General features: G+C 43.0%; 1 protein-coding gene and 1 long non-coding RNA gene across 5 annotated transcripts in view; one reads left to right on the forward strand and one right to left on the reverse strand.

The window, feature by feature from the left end:
- Positions 1-18,726, forward strand: part of KSR2 (kinase suppressor of ras 2) — a 532,721-nt gene that overhangs the window by 433,175 nt on the left and 80,820 nt on the right. For all 3 annotated transcript variants that reach the window (XM_074402180.1, XM_074402181.1, XM_074402182.1), the window contains exon 10: positions 12,393-12,561. In XM_074402180.1, the coding sequence (XP_074258281.1) occupies positions 12,393-12,561 (169 nt within the window). The remainder of the gene's footprint in view (positions 1-12,392; positions 12,562-18,726) is intronic.
- Positions 2,244-17,773, reverse strand: LOC120365056 (uncharacterized). Of its 2 annotated transcripts, XR_005580086.2 has the most exons (6): positions 17,450-17,773; positions 16,210-16,308; positions 13,994-14,124; positions 4,511-4,572; positions 2,752-3,774; positions 2,244-2,448 (listed from the first exon to the last, which is right to left on the reverse strand). It is a non-coding gene; the product is annotated as an uncharacterized LOC120365056 (long non-coding RNA). The 2 variants fall into 2 exon arrangements; XR_012518334.1 differs by having other exon boundaries at positions 2,244-3,774.

An 18,726-nucleotide genomic window follows, 5' to 3' on the forward strand; every position in this document is an offset into this window, starting at 1 on the left:
TGCTTCTGGGGATGCCACAGGCTGCTTCCATTCATGTTAGAAAGTGAAGGGGAGCAGGCACCACACAGCGAAAGGAAGGAAGGAAGCAAGAGAGAGGGGGAGGGAGAGAGAGACAGAGAAGAAAGAGAGGGAGAGAGGCGGGGTGCCAGGCTCTTTTAAACAACCAGCTCTAGGAGGAATTAATTGAGTGAGAACTCACTCATTACTGCAAAAAAGAGACCAATGAGGGATCCACCCCTGTGACCCAAACACCTCCCACTAGGCCCCACCTCCAACATGGGGTTCAAATTTCAACATGAGATTTGGAGGAGACAAATATCCTAACTGTATCAGTGGAAAAAGTACATCAGCCTAAGGATCAGCAGGTCACTGCCGTGGGTCCAGGTTCTAAAGGAGCATCATGATAGCCAAGTCACCATTCATTGGCAGGGCATAGAGAGAGGACTGCCCCCTTCCCAATCCATTTCCTGCACAGCAGCCAGAGTGATGCTCAATGAATGTAATTTGAATTATGTCATGCCCTGCTTTAAACCCATCCAATACCTTTCTGTTGCATCTAGAAAACAAATCAGACTCTACTGTATCCTGAAAGGCCATGCATAATTTGGTCCCTCCTGTATCTCTGATTTCTCCTTCCATGTCTCCCCACAAAGCTCGTGTGTTCCCTTGCTCTAGAGCTATCTCACCCACCATTTTTATCTCGAAGCCATTTGCCATCGGGCTCCTTGTGGCATCATTTCAGCAGTGGGGTGAACTTGGCTTCTGGAATCGGAATCAGGCAAGCCTGGCAACCAGCCATGGCTTTCTGTGCTTACTAGCTATAAGACTGAGCAAGTAACTTAATGTCTCTGAGCCTCAGTTTCCCTGTATGTAAAATGAGGCTGTTCCAGTTATCTACTGCAGCACGACAAGCTACTCAAACTTAGTGGCATACGACAATCATCCTTTTATTATACTCACGGAGTCTGTAGGTCAGGAATTAGGACAGAGAACAGAGGGAATGGTTTGTTTCTGCTCCATCATGGGAATCAACTGGGAAGACTCACACAGATAACGGCTAGAGTCATCTAAAACAGGGATTGGCAAACTATGGCCCACAGGCCAAATCCAGCCCACCATCTATTTTTATAAATAAAGTTTTATTGGAACACAGACAAACCCTTATTTCTGTGGCTGCTTTTATGCTATAATGTCAGAGTTGAATAGTCATGACAGAGACTGCATGGCCTGCAAAGCCTAAAATATTCTACTGTCAGATTCTTTGCAGAAAAGGTTTTCTGACCCCTGATTTAGAGGCTCTTTCACTCCATGTCTGGTGCCTGGGCTGTGTTGAGTAGAAGCCTGAGTTCAGCAGAGATGTCAATTAGAGCACCTGTATGTGGACTTGCTGTAATGCTTGGGTGTCCTCACAATATGGCTGCCTCAGGGCAGCTCATGGCTCAAAAAGCAACTGAATTAGCAAACAGGGTGGAACTTTGACTGTGTCACTTCTGTGCACGTTACTGATGGGAGCAGTCACAAGCCTGTTCAGATCCAAAGGGAAGAAATACAGACCTCAACTCTTAGTGGGAAGAGTCCACAGATTTGTAGTCATGTTTTAAAGTGCCCGTGGTGGGCAATAAGAACACCAACCTCAGACAGTTGTTGTGAGGTTGGAATTCAACAATGAACATTCAGTGTACTTCCTGGACCGTAGTTAAGATCCAGGAAATTCTAGCTATTATCATCAGCTTAGATTTTGGGGCCTCTGTTCAAAACATCGGGCTGGGTCCACTTTTCCTTTGTTATTTGCAAAAGATATAGATCTCTAGGAGAGGAGATCCCCACTGCTGGGAGGGCTGAGCAAGTTCAAATGGAAAGGCTCCTGGGAAGTATAATAACTGTGCATCCCTTATAACCCATTCTTTTGTGACATTTTGAGGGGCAAGGAGCTCAGAACCACCTTGAGACCTTTCTCTCTGGCTTTACAGGCACAATGAGCCTCCTGGTGTCAGATGAGACTGAAACATAGGTCAGATAGATCAGTGACTGTGACATTGCTCTGCTTGTCAGCCAGCAGGAGAATTTGATAAGGGAAATAAATTAACCTATATTAAGAAAGCAGCTTTGACATGAAGGTGGACAGGATCTATCATAGGGCTGGGTTATTTTTTCCCCATTTCTCTTCTCACTGGCTTCACACAGATTCTTCTTGTCAGGCAATGATGTGGTTAGTGCAATAAATTTCTGAGCCAATTTGGTTCAAAGATTTTTTTTTAATGCTCTTTGTCTTGTCTCCTGTCTAGTTCAGTCAATCCAGGTTCACAAAGGCCTTGCTTTTTCACCTAGCACAGTGGTTAGAGTGTAGATTTTGGAGTCAGGAAGTCTGGGCATGCAACTCAGCTCTTTTAACTTGCTGTGTGACTGTGGGCCAGTTATCTCAAGATCTGTCTTCCTTAGTTTTCCTTTCTGTAGAATAGACAAAATAGGAGGTATTATTGGGATTGCAGAGAGGATTAGATATATGATACATATAAAGGACCAAATACTCAGGGCATGGAAGTAGCTTGATAATGAAGAAGACAGAGAAGGAGAAGAGGCAGAAGAAATAGGAAGAAGGAAAGAGGAAGAGGAAGAGAAGGAGAAAGAAGAAGGAACAAGAGGAAGACAGAGTAGGATGGATGAAGAGAAGGGGGGAGGGGGAAGGAGGAAAAGCAGAAGCAATAGCATCTGCCAATTCCTATGGGACCAATCTACAACCCTTGTACTTACACATCAAGGCATCAAAAATACCATCTGCAGTAGAGGCACAGGCTGGATCTCTGCCTGCTGTAGTCAAGCTGTTTGAAGTGGTTGCATGCTGGCTTGCTTTTGTTGGTTGGCTGTAAGGTACATAGACCCGCCTAGGCTGGCTCAGCAAAATGAGTTGTCTTTTGTAAAGGATGGACATGGAGCAATTCAGAGAAAGGGAAGTCATCGTTTAGGAGCTGGGCCTCATAGAACTAGACATAGAGTATGGTCTTGAGCTCAATCCAGCTCCTTGGACCCAAAGCAAGTCCATGGACCATTGTTCTGGTCTTCCATCATGACCCTGACTCAGCTACTGTTTGTGGGTCTGCTCTGATGTGTTGTTACTATTGGCTGGCTTCCTCATCTTCTACTTTTGTCTTTCTTTTCTCTGTCACTGCTTCTGCCTCCATATAGTTCCTACTCCTTATGACCTTTGGTTTCTTTGTGTTCTGGCCTGTTGTGGCTCCCCTATTCTCTTTGAACCTCATCTAATCTCAGCCTTTGCTCCTAATACTCTCTGCTCTTCTTCCTAATGACTTATCTCATCATTCCATCCCATATTATAGGTCACTGGTCAGCTGCCATTATGCTCTGGCCTGTGGTCCTGTGTTGGGAGTGGGTTATGGAGGTCACAATACACATGTGTCTGTTTAGGACAGTCCATTGAACAAAGGATGTTGGGTTAGAGGGCGAAGACAGTTTCTTTAGAAAATGTCCACGGGTCCGTGGGAGAACAGTGGCCATCACTGCCATGTCCAAATCAGTGCTCAGCTGGGTGAAGTGGGAACTTGGGTGATGAACATGCTTCTATTTAATTTCCAGAGTCAGATGTGAATTTCTTATTACTTGGCACAACCTTGTGTTTCTGCTCCTGAGCACTTGGGATTGGGCCACTAATGCCCTGTGTGACTCCGGGAGGCCATTCCCCCCACCTCAGAGTCTCAGCGTGTAGAATGAAGTAGTAGTTGGACTGGATGGTCTCTGATGGATGTTTCCAGCTCTCATCTATGTTCAGAAAGAGGAATTATGCCATTAGCTTTTCCCTACACGATCTGGTAGAGTTTAATAAGTTTCCTTCTAATGGAACACAGCCACCAGCTACTGGTCCCATTCAGACACAGATCTGGGTTTAACCTGCAGAAGGGATTTTCTCTCCTATTGTAACAATTCTGCCCGGAAAAGTGAGTGCCATATGTATTAATGAGCCTGTCCTCAAAGAGGTAGAGATAAGTCCTTTTACCATAAAGACAATTTACCCTCCTTCTCTCCCTCTTTCCCTCTATCCTTTCTTCCTTTCAGTTGCTTAGTTGATTCATTCATTTGTATAACATTCATTAGCTACGTCCTAGGTTTTTGTTTCTGTGCTTAGTTTTGCAGATTCTAAAATGAATACATAACAGTCTAGTGGGAGGAAACAGATCTTCCTCCTCCATTTCTCTTTCCTTCTCTTCATCCATACAACCCTTCCTCTTTTCATTTCTTCCTTTCTTTTTCCCTTCATCCAGCACACATTTATTGAGGGAACCACCCCCACAGTTGAAAATCCACATGTAACTGTTGATACCCCAAAAGCTTAACTACTAATAGTCTACTGTGGATCAGAAGCCTTACCAATAGCACGAAGAGTTTATTAACATGTATTTTTTATGTTCTATGTCTTATATGCTGCATTCTTACAAAAGTAAGCTAAAGGAAAGAAAGTGTTATTAAGAAAATTCTAAGGAAGACAATGCATATTTACCATTCATTAACTGGAAACAGATCATCGTTAAGGTCTTCATCCTTGTCTTCATGTTGAGTAGGCTGGGGAAAAGGAGGAAGAGGAGGGGTTGGTCTTGCTGTCTGAGAAGTGGCAGAGGTGGAAGAAAATTCACATGTAAGTGGACCAGTGCAATGCAAATCTGGGTTGTTCAAGGGTCAACTATACAGCTAAAAACAATGGACATTGTATGTAAAATAAACATAAGACCACTCTGAAAGAGGGTAAGAAGGAGGAAGACCAGCTAGGGACCCAAGCAATGACACAGTGATGAGTTCCCTGAGACTTCTTTTAGCTTCGTATCCCAGACTGAGAACTGAGGAAGCTGGCAATCTGGATGTGTCAATAGATTTTTAAAAAAGAGCCTCGACAGAAGCCTGCCCCACCTAGTCAAAGGCCCAGGAAAGGGACAGCTTAGGAAGAAAACTTTTACCCAATAACCATCCTGTCCCAGCCAAACACCACAGAAAAATCTGTTTTCCTACCCACCCATACCAGCAAAGACCAAGTAGGGAGTCTAGACTTCCATCTTTTGTCAAACTGAATGAAACCTGCCATCCCAATCCTCCTGCCGGGCTGGTGTTAGAGAAGGTTGAGTAGGGACTGTCACCCCTGCTGGTGGTAATGAACGTTTCCCTCACCCAGCAATAATGCAGCACTCCTTCCCACACCTGCTGAGGTAGGATTCAAGGAGACCTACTTTCAGGGCTTTTACCACCACCATCATTAACAAGTCCACTCCCTGCTTTTTGGCGTTCTTACCCCTCCCAGCAAGAGTGATATCAGTGGAGGCCTATGGGGGAGCTGGATTTCAATCCCTTCCCAGCAATAATGAGAAACTCTTCCCCTCTTCAGGGGCTAACAGAAGCTGAATGGAGAACTTGGACTTCTACCCATCCCTGGCAATAATAAGGCAGTACCTCCCCTTTCTCTGCTAGAGCAGTGTTAACAAGAATCCTGCAAAAACAAAAGGTTTAAATAAGATCCAGAGTCTCACAGAATAATACTCAAGTGTTCAGGCTTCAATTGAAAATTACTTGTCAGACCAAGAAGCAGAAAGATCTCAAGCTGAATGGAAAAAGAAAGACAATCAATAGAAGCCAATGCTGAGATGACTGGGATTTTAGAATTATCTGATGACACTTTTAAAGCATTCATTATAAAAATACTTCAATAAGCAATTATGAACATTCTTGAGACTAATGAAACATAAGAAGTCCCTGAAAAGAAACAAAGTGTCAGCAAAGAATCAGAAGATAAAAAGAAGAAGCATTTAGAAAATTTAGAACATACAATTAGAAAATAAAGTAACCAAATAAAAAATTCAATGGATGGGCTGGGTGCAGTGTCTCATGCCTGTAATCCCAGCACTTTGGGAGGCCGAGGCAGGCAGATCACGAGGTCAAGATATTGAGACCATCCTGGCCAACATGGTGAAACACCATCTCTACTAAAAATACAAAAAAAAAAAAAAAAATTCGCTGGGCATGGTGGCATATGCCTACAGTCCCAGCTTTTCAGGAGGCTGAAGTAGGAGAATCCCTTGAACCCAGGAGGTGGAGGTTGCAGTGAGCTGAGGTCATGCCACTGCACTCCATCCTGGTGACAGAGCGAGACTCCATCTTAAAAAACAAAGAAACTTAAAAAAAAAATGATGGACTCAACAAGATGGATGGAGCAGAGGAAGGCATTTGTGAACTTGAAGACAGAGTGACAGAAATTACAGTCTGGATAACAGAAAGAAAATGGCCTGAGCAGAGTATCAAGGAGCCTTAGGGATTATAATAAAAAATTGAACATTGGTGTCATTGGTGTCCTGGAAGGAGAGAAGAGAAGAAAGAAGTCAAAGCTGAAAATGTTCTTAAAGAAATAGTGTTTGAAAACTTCCCAAATTGAGCAAAAGACATAAACCTACAGATTAAAGAATCTCAGAAAACACCAAAGAAGACCAACTCAAATAAATCCATGCTAAATTACATCATTTCAAACTTCTGAAAACTGAAGAAGACAGACAAAAGCATCTTGAAAGCAACAACAGAGAAACAATACTTTACCTATGGGAGAAACCATTCAAGTGACAACAAATTTCTCATCAGAAACCACGGAGGCCAGAAGAAAGCGGCACGACATTTTTTCAAGTGCTGGAAGAAAAGCTTTTAATTCAGAATTCCATGCATAGTGAAAATACTCTTAAAAATGAAAGAGAAATCAGCACATTGTCAGATGAAGGAAAACTAAGACTATTTGTCATAAGTATATATATCCTGAAAGAATAACTAAAAGGTGTTTTTTAAACAGAAAAGAAGTAACAAAGAATCTTGGAAAATCGGGAAACAATAAAAAGAGTAAAAATACAAGTAGATACAATAATACATATACCTTCTCCTCTTAAATTTTCTAAATTTTGTTTGAGAGTTGAAGCAAAAATTATAACACTTGCTGATGTGTTCTACATATGTATATAGGAAATATTTAACACAGTTATTAAAGGGGGAGGGTAAAGGACATAAAGGAACACTTCACGCAAACTGGTAAAATATCAACACCAGTAGCCTGCAATAAGTTATGTATATATAATATAATACATAGAGCAGCCATTTTAAAAGGGATGCAAGGAAATACACTCAAAAATACCCTATGTCAAGATGAAACTCTAAAAAATGTTTAAGTAACTCACAGGGAGGCAGGAAAAATAAAACAGATATTAAAAATGAAATTGGCAAACCTGTAGCAAGACCAACAAGAGAAAACTCTAATTACAATGATTAGGAATGAGATGGGACATCACTACAGACCCTGCAGTCATCAAATGGATAAAAAGAGAACATACGAACAATGCTACACATATACATGTTGTAGCTTAGATGAAATAAACCCGTTTCTTGAAAATCACAAACTGCCACAACTCACCCAGTATGAAATGTATAATTTGCATAGCCTTGTAAACATTAAAGAAAACTGAATTTGCAATTTTAAAATTATCATACTCTAAAAAAAGAATCTCCAGATGGTGTCACTGGAGAGTACTACCAAATATCTAAAGAAGAATTAACACCAACTGTACACAATCTCTTCCAAACAGAAGAGTGTATTTTCCAATTCATGATATATACCCATATTATCCTGATACTAAAGCCAGAGTACAAAAAAGAAAAACTATAGACTAATATTATTTATTAATATAGATGTAAAAATACGTAACAAAATATTTAGAAAATAGAGTTCAGCAATGTATGAAAGTGGAGTTTATTCCAGGGATAAAAGATTGGCTCAATATCTGAAAAATGAATTAACATAATTCACTGTATTAACAAGCTAAGAATAAAAAATAACATGGTTATATCAACTGAATCAAAAAATTGTTTGACAAAATTCAACAACCATTCATGATAAAAGAAATCAAAAAAAAAATGAGGAAATTCGTCAACTTCGTAAAAAGCACCTAAAATAATACTACAGCTAACATTATACTTGGTGATGAAAAACTGTTTTCCTATAAGACTGGGAACAAGCTAGGATGTCCACTCTCACCATTCTTATTCAACATAGTGCTAGAAGTCCTGGTCAATGCAGTAAGGCAAGAAAAGGAAACAAGACTTGCAGATTGGAAAGGGAGAAATAAAAGTGTCCTTATTTGCAAATGACATTGTTATCTATATAGACAATCCCAAAGAAAATACAAAAATCCCAATGAATATATATATATATATTTTTAAAAGTTCTTAGAATTAGTGAATTCAGCAAAGTCACAGAATACAAGATCAATACAAATCAGTTACATTTCTATATAGTAGCAATTAACGTATGGAAACCTAAATTAGAAACAAGCCATTTACAATTGCAGAACAAATGGAAATACTTTGGTGTATATCTGACGAAACATGTATAGGGCTTGTATGCTGAAAACTACAACATGCTGGTAAAAGGAAACAAAGATCAAAATAAATGGAAACAGATACCAGTTGGACTGTATTCTCCACAAAGATATGCTAAAGTCCTAACTCACAGGAGCTGTGAATGTGATCTTTGGAAATAGGAACTTTGTGGATATAATCAAGTTTAGATGAGGGTATACTGGAAGGGTGGTCCCTTAATGCAATGTGACTTTCATCCTTAAGAGGAGAAGAGAAATGGGGACACACAGGGAGAGCACCATGTGACAACAAAGGCAGAAGTTAGAGTGATACAATTGCAAACTAAGTAATGACAAGGATTGCTGGCCACCACCAGGAGGTAGGAAGAGGCAAAGAGGGATTCCACCTAAAGTCTCAGAGGGATCCTGAGACACGGCCTTGCCAGTACTTTGGCTGGGAACTTTTGGCCTCCAGACCTGTGAGAGAATAAATTTCCATTGTTTTAAGCCACTTAGTTTATGGTACTTTGTTACAACAGACCTAGGAAACTGATACACATACCATGTTCATGGATTGGAAGATTCAACATAGTTAAGAAGTCAGTTCTCCCAAAAATCCATACATAGATTTAACACAATTTGTATCAAGAACCAAGCAAGATTATTTTTATAAATAAAGACATGATTATTCTAACAGTTATGTGAAAAGGCAAAGGAACTAAAATATCTACAATAGCTTTATTCTTTTGAAAAATAAAAAAGTGAGAGCAATCGGTCTACCTGATCTCAAGACTTATTATATAGCTACAGTAATCAAGACCAAAAAGGATATACAGATGGCAAGTAAACACATGAAAATATGTTCAGTATCTTAGCCATTAGGAAATGCTAATTAAAGCTGCAATGAGATATCACTGTACTCCAATTAAAATAGCAAAAATAATAAATAGTGACAACACCAAACACTGACTACGATGCAGAGAAAAATCAGTCATTCCTACACTGCTGATGTAAAATGGTGCAGCCACTCTAGTGAACAGTTTTTGTGTTTTCTTTTAAAACTAAACATATTATTACTATATTATCCAGAAAGTGTACTTCTGAGCATTTATTTCAGAGAAATAAAAACATATGTTCATATAAATCCTGTAAATAAATGTTTATAGCAGCTTTATCCACAATAGTGAAAAATATAGAACAACTTAGATGTCCTTCAGTGGGTAAATGGTTAAGCAAACTCTCGTGCATCCATATCGTAGAGTACTACTCAGCAATCAAAAGGAAGAAACCATCGATACATGCAACAATTTGGATGAATCTATGGAGAATTATTCCAAGGGAAAAAAGTCGATCTGAAAAGATTACATACTATATGATTCGACTGATAAAACAATGAAATGATAAAATTATAGAAATGGAGAATAGAGCTAGGCACAGTAGTGCACAACTCTAATCCCAGCTACTTGGGATTGAGACTGAGGCAATGGGATTGCTTGAGCCCAGGAGTTTGAGACCAGCCTGGGCAACGTAGCAAGATTCTATCTCAAAAAAACAAAAACAGAAACCACACATAGCTAGTGTTTATTATACTGGACAGATATGTAGAATAGATTAGAGGTGCCAGGGGTTAAAGATTAGGGGAGAATGGTGAGGAGAGAGCAGGAAAATGGTCATGGCTATAAACAGGCAACATGAGGGATCTTCATTTTGGTGGATCTGTTCTGTATCTTGACTGTATCAGTTCACTATCTGGGTTGTGATATTGTACTGTAGTTTCATAAGATGTTATCAGTAGAGAAAACTGAGTAAAGGAAACATAAGATCTCTCTCTTCTTACAACTACATGTGAATCCACAATGATCTCAAAATAAAAAGTTTAATCAATATCATTAACATAATCGCTACCATTTACTGATGACAAACTGCCTCTACCCAGTACAAAGGAGGTAGGTAGATACATAACTCATTTCAACTTCACCACAGAACTACAAGCTGGATGTTCTTAGCCCATGTTAAGGATAAGGAGGCTGAGCACGTTGGCTCACACTTGTAATCTCAGCACTTTGGGAGGCCAAGGTAGGAGGATCTCATGAGCCCAAGAGTTTGAAACCAGCCTGAGTAACATAGTGGGACCCTGTCTCTACAAAAAAAGTTTTTAAAGCTGGGCATGGTGGTGCATGCCTGTGTCCCAGCTACTCAGGATGCTGAGATGAGAGGATCGTTTGAGTCCAAGAGGCCGAGGGTGCAGTCAGCTGTGATTGTGCCATTACCCTCCAGCCCAGGCCTCAGAGTGAGAACACATCTAAAATAAATAAATAGATAAAGAGAGACTCACTGACCCAGAAGGAGTATGAACTTAGTGGCAGTGGAGTGGGCTTTGGTAGGATGAAATGTACAACCTAGCTGGCCACTCAGTAAGCGTCTGGACAGAGAATGTTCATTTCCTCTTCTGCCCTTGACCTCCTTTGCTACATACCTACTCTTGGAGTTGATAGGTAAGTATACCTGCTGACCACACGAAAACATTTTTGGGTACCTGGACCTCTTGAGGAGTGGACCTCTGAGTAATGGAGGGATCAAGTGACCACTGTCCTGTGGGTGAACAGATGAAGGCTCCCCTGGGAGCACTTAGCTCTACTGGCTTTGAGAGGCAGGAATCCCTTTTAAGTGATGTGGACGTTTGCTACTTTTGTTCATCTCTTGCCATCTGTTGAAAGCAAAGTGTCCCAAAGAGGCGAAATGCTTTCTAAGGTTCAGGCAGCACCAACGTATCCCTTTTCGGGAGAACATGCCTGCAAATGCATACAGCTACTCTTCCTCGCTGCCTGCCTTCCTCCCTCCTGTGCCTCCACATCATTGAATCTTCACGTAGCCCTGTGCCCTTGATGTTATCCTTATTCCCATTTTACAGAGGACAGAGCCGAGGAATGGAAAGGTTGGGCATTTTGCCCAGCGTGCACAGAGAAGAGGTGGCTGTGGGATTTGAGTCCAGGTTTTCCTGACTCTGGATCCTGCTATTAATTTTCTGGTGCTGCTGTAACAAATGAGCTGGGTGGCTGAAACAACAGAAATTTATTGTCACATGGTTCTAGAGGCCAGAAATTCAAGGTCAAGATGCCAGCAGGATTGCCTTATAGAGGCTCTGAAGGACAATCTGTCCCATGCCTCCCTCCCAGCCTCTGGTGGCCCCAGCAGCCCTTGGCTTGTGGCTGCATCACCCCAGTCTCTCCCTCCATCTTCATGTGACTTTCCTTTCCATGTGTCTTCCCCCCCATCAACCCCCGGTCTCTTATAAGGATATTTATCCTTGGATTTAGTACTTGCCCAAATCCAGGATTATCTCACTCAGGACCCTTACTTCAAATTATGTCTGCAAAGACCCTATATTCTAAATAAGATCAGATTCAGAGGTCCCGGGTGGACATCTTTTGGGGTTTGCTGTTCAACTCACTACTCTGCTCGGAAGTCCAACTCAGTAGGCTATTCCAAAAATGCACAGATGGATTCTATCTCTATCCTTGTTTTTGAGCTGGTATGGGGTGAGAAGAGGCCAAGCTGATTCCAGCTGTGACCCGAGCTAAGATGCTGAAGGCTCACTCTCACATTCTCTCTGAAGCTGTCAGGCTGTTGATTCTTTAATAAAACACTTGGGAGGAGAGGTGTTGGGATGGGAGGGGTACTCTGGACACCTCTGCATGGGGTTTTTCAGAATCAAAGAGGCACAGGGTGCGTGGCTGTCACCTGTGTGGTTTTCATTATGTGGTCACCTTTCACTCTGGGGGAGCAAGCAGTGGACAGGAAATCGATGCCAGAGGCTGTTCCTTCCACAGCTGGATGCAGCCCAGTGGGGCTGATGAAGCAGGAGAGACTGTAGAAGGATCTGGTGGTTGAGGAAAGGGCAAGGGTTGTTGTGGGGGCTGGGGTGGGGACCTCTCCTACTCAGCCCACTCTTTCTGCTGTGCCTCTGCTTCCTTGCCTGTCCCTGACTCCTGCCCTGTTTTCTCTTTGCAGGACCACATCCCTGTCCCTTACCAGCCAGACTCCAGCAGCAACCCCTCCTCCACGACGTCCTCTACACCCTCCTCGCCAGCACCCCCTCTCCCTCCTAGCGCCACGCCGCCTTCTCCCCTACACCCTTCCCCGCAGTGCACACGGCAGCAGAAGAACTTCAATCTGCCAGGTACCTCCATGCTTGGGGAGACATGGGGTCTGCAGTGTTGGAGGGACAGAGATGAGGGAGGGGGTGGGTTCACTCCAGAGCCCTGATGCAGCAAGTCTATGCTGGAAGGCGATGGGTCCATGACCAGAGAGGGCCAAGGAAGGACATGGACTGACCTTGATCGTATCCTAAGCAATTATCCTATATCACTTGTTTACTTTGGAACAGCCACAAGGTAAGCATTATCAGCTCATTTCACAGATGAAGAAACAGAGGCTCAAAGAGATGCAGGAACTCTTAGAGACTCTGTCTTTTGGCAAGGCACAACCCAGGGTCTTCACCTAAGTCTAAGTCACAGAAGGGAGCTATTGGCTTTGGAGTTGACAGTTGTCTTACGAACTAAATTGGTTAAAATTGGCATCGAAAGTCTGTGCTGGAGGTCTTAGGGGCACACATCTGAGCAGGGCTGCAGACTGAGTCTTAAGTCAGATGTCAGGATGGGGCTGTGACTGAGTAGTTTGGACTCCTGGAGTCCAGATCCAGGTCTATTGCATTCTTGCTGTGTCTCATCTCCGAAAAGATGTAGATGGTTGAACAAGATGATCTGGAAGGTTCCTCTAGCTCAGGAATTCCAGGGCACCTGAGCTGGGAATATGCACTGAGCTATGAGATGATAGTGGAGAAGCCACTCATGGGACACTGTGGCTTCTTGACCTCCTTTGTCATTAGACCTAAGAATGGGACATTGTTCTTCCTTCAGGTAGACCAGACCTAAGAATCTTCCCATCTCTTCCAGGGTCCAGCCTAGCCCAATTCCTGTGCTAGGGCCCTAAGAATGTTTCCTACTTACCATATTTGTGTCACTGCAGCAGACTTCAAGAAGAAGGTGGTGGGACTGGTATGGCCAGTTGGAACCAGGTGTTATTCAATATAGTATCCACTAGCCATGTGTGGCTATTTACATTTAAATGAACTAAAATTAAATGTAATTTAAAAATTAGTTTATCAGTTGCACTAGCCACACTTCAAGGGCTTACTAGCCACGTGTGGCTGGTGGCCGCCATACTGAATGGCTCAGGTATAGAACATTTCCATCATCACCAAACGTTCCACTGAATGCCCTGGCCTAGGGTCTGATTTCCTCCTGAGTCAACGCTATTAAAAAAAAAACCCAGGTCCTTGGCCACAGCTCACGCCTCCTAGGTTAAAGCTTAACCAGACATGAGCGAATGGCCAGGAGGCAAATGGAGGTCCCGCCTCACACCTGGGCAGCACCCACATGCCACCACCCATCTGAGGACAAGCTAATCACAGCACCTGCCCACACTGTTTTGATTTGGGCCATGTCCACAGAGATGGGGGATATTTTGAATTCTTGGAACGTTGGGTTTTTTTGTTAAGTTCAAGTCTGAATTTAACAGCCTCATATCCACCTAGTGCAAGGGCCACTCACCTGGCAGCCACCAAGGATTGCAACGCGAGCCACCAGCTGCATCGTCTTAGTAAGTGCCACCGATTCCTTGCCCGGCATTTTCACGGACAGAAGGCCCCCACCGCCATCTCCAGGGTTGTTCATTTTTACTTCTTCAGAAGGGGATGAAGGGAAATAAAAGACCCTTAGACTTCCCATGACCACCCACACTTGGGGGAGGTTGGCCCATGCTTGCCAATAGCCACTTCACTCTCTGGAAACACTGATTTTAGGAGTATTTTCTCTAAAAATTGTTTGGCGCTTGTTTATGGACCAAGGCCTGGGGAAGAGCCGTTTTATGGGAGAACTATGCACAAAAGCACCACAGCTCTTTTCACCCCTTAAGGAATCTGCTGGCATCTTCAGATGAGAGATTTGCCTAGCTAGGCATAATCGGGGTAGCCCTTAGCTCCTTCCTTCCCTCAGCCAGAGTCTCCAAGGAGGGGTGCTTGACAATTTGCTGTGCTGGCATGCCACCTTATCCCCTCCTGCTTCATGACAGGTCATGACAAGGTCCTGGCTCTCTCTAGGGACTGGGCTAAGGGGTCCTTTGGGGAAAAGCTCTTCGGCATGGCAGAGTGTGGGCTCTGCAGCCAAGCTGTTTAGGTTCAAATCTGAGTTTTATCACTTAATGTCTATCTGATGTTGGGCAAATAACTTGCCTTTCTGGGTCTCCCAAAGAGCTGGATTACAGGCGTGAGCCACCACACCCGGCCCTGTTAAAGTTTCAAATGTGCATCCCTTTGACCAGTAGTATAACACTTCTAGGAATTTATATGCAGGAACACTTGCACTGGGGTGCAGAGATATGTATATAAGGACTTCATTGTAACAGTGAAAACGGAAATTAACCCAAATGCCCATCAAGAGGTGAATGGTTGGATACACACATATATCTGTATAACCAAATATCCTGCAAACTTTCAAAGGAATGTAGTATTCTCTATAGATTTCCTGACATGAAAAGATATCCATAATGTTTCTTAAGTAGAAAATAAGTGATTTGCAAAGTCATCAGTATAACATTCTGTTAATTGTAAAATATTTACATATACGTATGTGTGTGTACCAGTGTGTATATGTGTTCACATGTGCGCAATAAAGTCTGTAAGAAATTCATGGCAGTTGTTGAGGAGAGGGACCTTATCTTAAGCACTTTTACAATGTCTATGAGTGCACATCCATTTTAGAATCGAATAATAATAAAATTCAGGGCTGAAATGGAAAACAAAATACAGCCTTTTGGAAGCACTGTCAGATCTACCCTGTATCTTAGGCAGTTTTAGCAAAACACCTCCAGGGACATGAGTACTTGTCCTGTTTGTGTGAAGGTCTGGTCAGCTGTCCCAATCTTGACTGAGAGCTTCTGTTGATGAAAAATGGAGCTTTGGCTGCCAGATGTTGAGTTTTCTGAAGGTTATTTAAGCTAAAGCCTAAGCATAACGATGTCTCCAGCGCTGATTCATCTAGAACATTCTTGTCCAAAAGGGGCTGGGGGGTGACCAGCCATTTGACACATCTGTTAGCCTCAGGACATGCGGTAAAAAGGCTGTTAGAACCCCAAGCGTGGCGTGCGCAGCATGGTATTTGTGACTGTGCGCTGCCAGTTGGGTGGAACTCCTGTTCTCTACCTTTCCCTGAGTCCTGAGGCAGTGTGGGACATGGCCCAGTATAAGGTGTCATCAAGAGTGCTTCATGGACAGACAGACCTGGGGTTGGATCCCAGCTTTGCTCCTTCCTCTCCTTCCTAACTGTGCAGCTTTGAACATGGCATTGCCTCTGTTTGGGTCTGTTTCTCATCGGTAACATGGGACTAACAATTCAGAGTTGTGGGTACATCCACCATGGCAAGATAGATGAAGAGGCTTTGGAAATGGTTGTCTTATGGGTTTCTGAGGACAGAGTGTTCAAATACCTTCTTTCTTTGGAGCCACCTAGAGCCATCTTGACACACACACACACACACACACACACACAAACACACACACACACCAACTGCAGGAAATGGCATATTCTAATGGCTCAAATTAAGAAAGGAGGTGAAATCTGCCTTTAGTGGAGCTTGCAGGATTTTTGAGACCTCACTTGGGCCACTTGAGCTCATGAAAGTGTTTCCTTACTTCCCCTTTCCATCAGTCTGTCCTGAGTCCCTCTTTTATGCTCATCACTCTGTCCCATGATCTGGTTTACATACTCACTTGTTAAGTGCTTCCTCCATCAGAATGGGAGCTCCATGAGACCAGGCAGCATGCCTTCACTCACCAATCCATGCTCAAAACCCAAGGCATTGCCTACAACTGAAGGCACTCATTAAGTGTTTGTCAGATGAATGTCCTGAATTTCATGCACTGCCCAGGGCTGCAGTTTTTTCTTTTTAACTTTTCTTCTTGGCCTTCAGACTGCATTCATCCATTCATTTCATTAACAGTATTTATTAAGCATCTACTGTGTACCAACTACTATACTAGGCACTAGATTTGGAGCAGCGAACAAACCAGATGTGTCCCCTGTATTTACTTCCTAATGTTATTGTAACAAATGACCACATACTTAGTGGCTTAAAAGCACACAGATTTATTATCTTATGGTTCTAGCGGCCAGATGTCCAAAACAAAATGAGCTTCACTGGGCTAAAAACCAAGATGTCAACAGGGCTGGTTTGTTCTGGAAGGTCTCGGGGAGAATCCATCTCCTTGCCTTTTCCTGGCATCTAGGGGCTGACCACATTACTTTGCTTATGACCCCTCCTCATTCTGACCTGTGTGATTCCATGATCACATCTCCTTCTCTGACCCTGCCTCCCTCCTCTAAGGACCCTTGTGATGACATCAAGCCTACCCAGATGATCTAGGATAATCTCCCCATCTCAAGATCCTTAAGTAATCTCATCCTAAAAGTCCCTTGTGTCATATAATGAAATGGATTTATAGTTTCCAGGGATTAGGACCTGAACATGTTATGGTGGAGCGGTGGGCGGGGAGGGGGGCAGGCATTATTCTCATTACAACAGCCCCAGTTCTCATGAAAAGTATAGCTTAGTGAGAAAGAAAGGTGTTAACCAAATAAACATACGCATGAAAATGGGATAATAGATTGTGATGAAGGCTGTGAAGGCTAAGAGCCTTTGCAAGAGTCCTTGAGCAAATGCAAGAGAACAAATTTAGGTTGGAGGGTCACTGGCTGGCTGAGTTCTGCAGGTTGGGGAGGTAAGGCAAAGACCCAGTCACAAGAAGGGGCCCAAGTGCCGCAAACGAGAGAAAGTGGCCTCCAGAGAGACTCAGAGCTGCAGAGTCTGTGCCTGGTGGAAATGTAGATTTTATGTAAGACCCCATAGGATTGAGTTGAAAGGTTTAGGCAGACAACCACTTGACCCTTTTTTCTTCTAGAAGACCCCCTACCTGGTCTCTTGGGAAGGATCGGGGTAGGCGTGGGGCTTACCTCCAGAGGGGAAGCTCCTTCAAAGTGGTCTGCTTGTCTCTGACTTCATCTGCAGCCTCCCAGGTCCTGAGTCATCTTGGATGCCAGCAAGCCAGGAGCCACTTGGCTCTCCTGAGCAGCCCACTCAGGGTCACCAGCTGTTCTTTAGAGCCACTTCTTGCCAGCGTCTGTCATCAGCGGGAAGAACAGGTCTCCCAGCAATGTCTTTCCTCCTCTTCTGTCCATGCGTTTCCCTTTTGGTCACCAGGAACAAGCTGTTCCATGGTCTATGGGGAGGAGTCAAGGAGGGCGTTGGCTCCGGGTGTAGAGGCATTTGCTGGTGTCCGGTTGCCTGGCACCTGTCCCTTCTCAGACTCTCTGAAGCAGCCCTTGCTCTCCGTTGCCCAACCGCTCCCTTCCAAAAAGAACGTAACTGTCAGCTAACCTTTTCTGCCGACACTGAATCCCCATCACTGTCAGAGCTGGGGAGGAAAAAGATCAGCCAAGCCTCCGTGTAGTTGTTCCTGTTTTAATTTTAGCCCCGTACTGACTAATAAAATAGTATCGTGCAATAAAAACTTGTGTTATCTAACAGTAAAACAGTCCCTGAAGTCATGAAGGGTGCTTTTCTTTTAAAGCTTTACTCTGTAACCTTGAATATGTTGCTTCTTGCCCTGGATATCCCATTTTCCAGAATCAAAAATGTATCCATCTGGACTCCAAGTATTTAATATAAGCTGGAATCGGACTAAGGCCAATGTTTCTGCTGTTTCACCTATAATACAAAGAGTTGATTACTTCAACAAATGTGTGTTACACACTGACTGGTGCAAGGCACAGAACCAGGAGTTTGGGATCCTGAGATAGTAGGACTTACTCCCTATCCTAAAGGAATCTATCAGTAAATTTTAACCTCAAAGAGGGTGTTCTGTCTGCTTCCCCAAAGCAAAAGATTTAGTTAGCACTTGGAACTATCTGATTGTCTCTTAATTATAAGTTGTCTTAAGACAACTTATCATTCTTGTCTATAAGTTAAGAGAGCTTAGAAATTTATTTATCTCACAGCTCATACTACCTTCAATACACCTTTATCTCTTGATGATGGTTCTTGCCCTTTGAGGAAGGGACTGTTATTATTCTCATTATACACATGTGGACAGTGAGACTTAGAGTCTCTGCAAATAACCAAAGGTAGAGCAAAGATTTGACCCTATAGGATCAGCTTCTAGACTCTAGGTAATAGATGCTCAGTGCCACAAAGAAAATCAGTACTGAGACAAAGGATTTTTCAGCAATGC

This window comes from Saimiri boliviensis, chromosome 7 (assembly GCF_048565385.1).
Source record: "Saimiri boliviensis isolate mSaiBol1 chromosome 7, mSaiBol1.pri, whole genome shotgun sequence".
Taxonomy (NCBI): Eukaryota; Metazoa; Chordata; class Mammalia; order Primates; family Cebidae; genus Saimiri; species Saimiri boliviensis.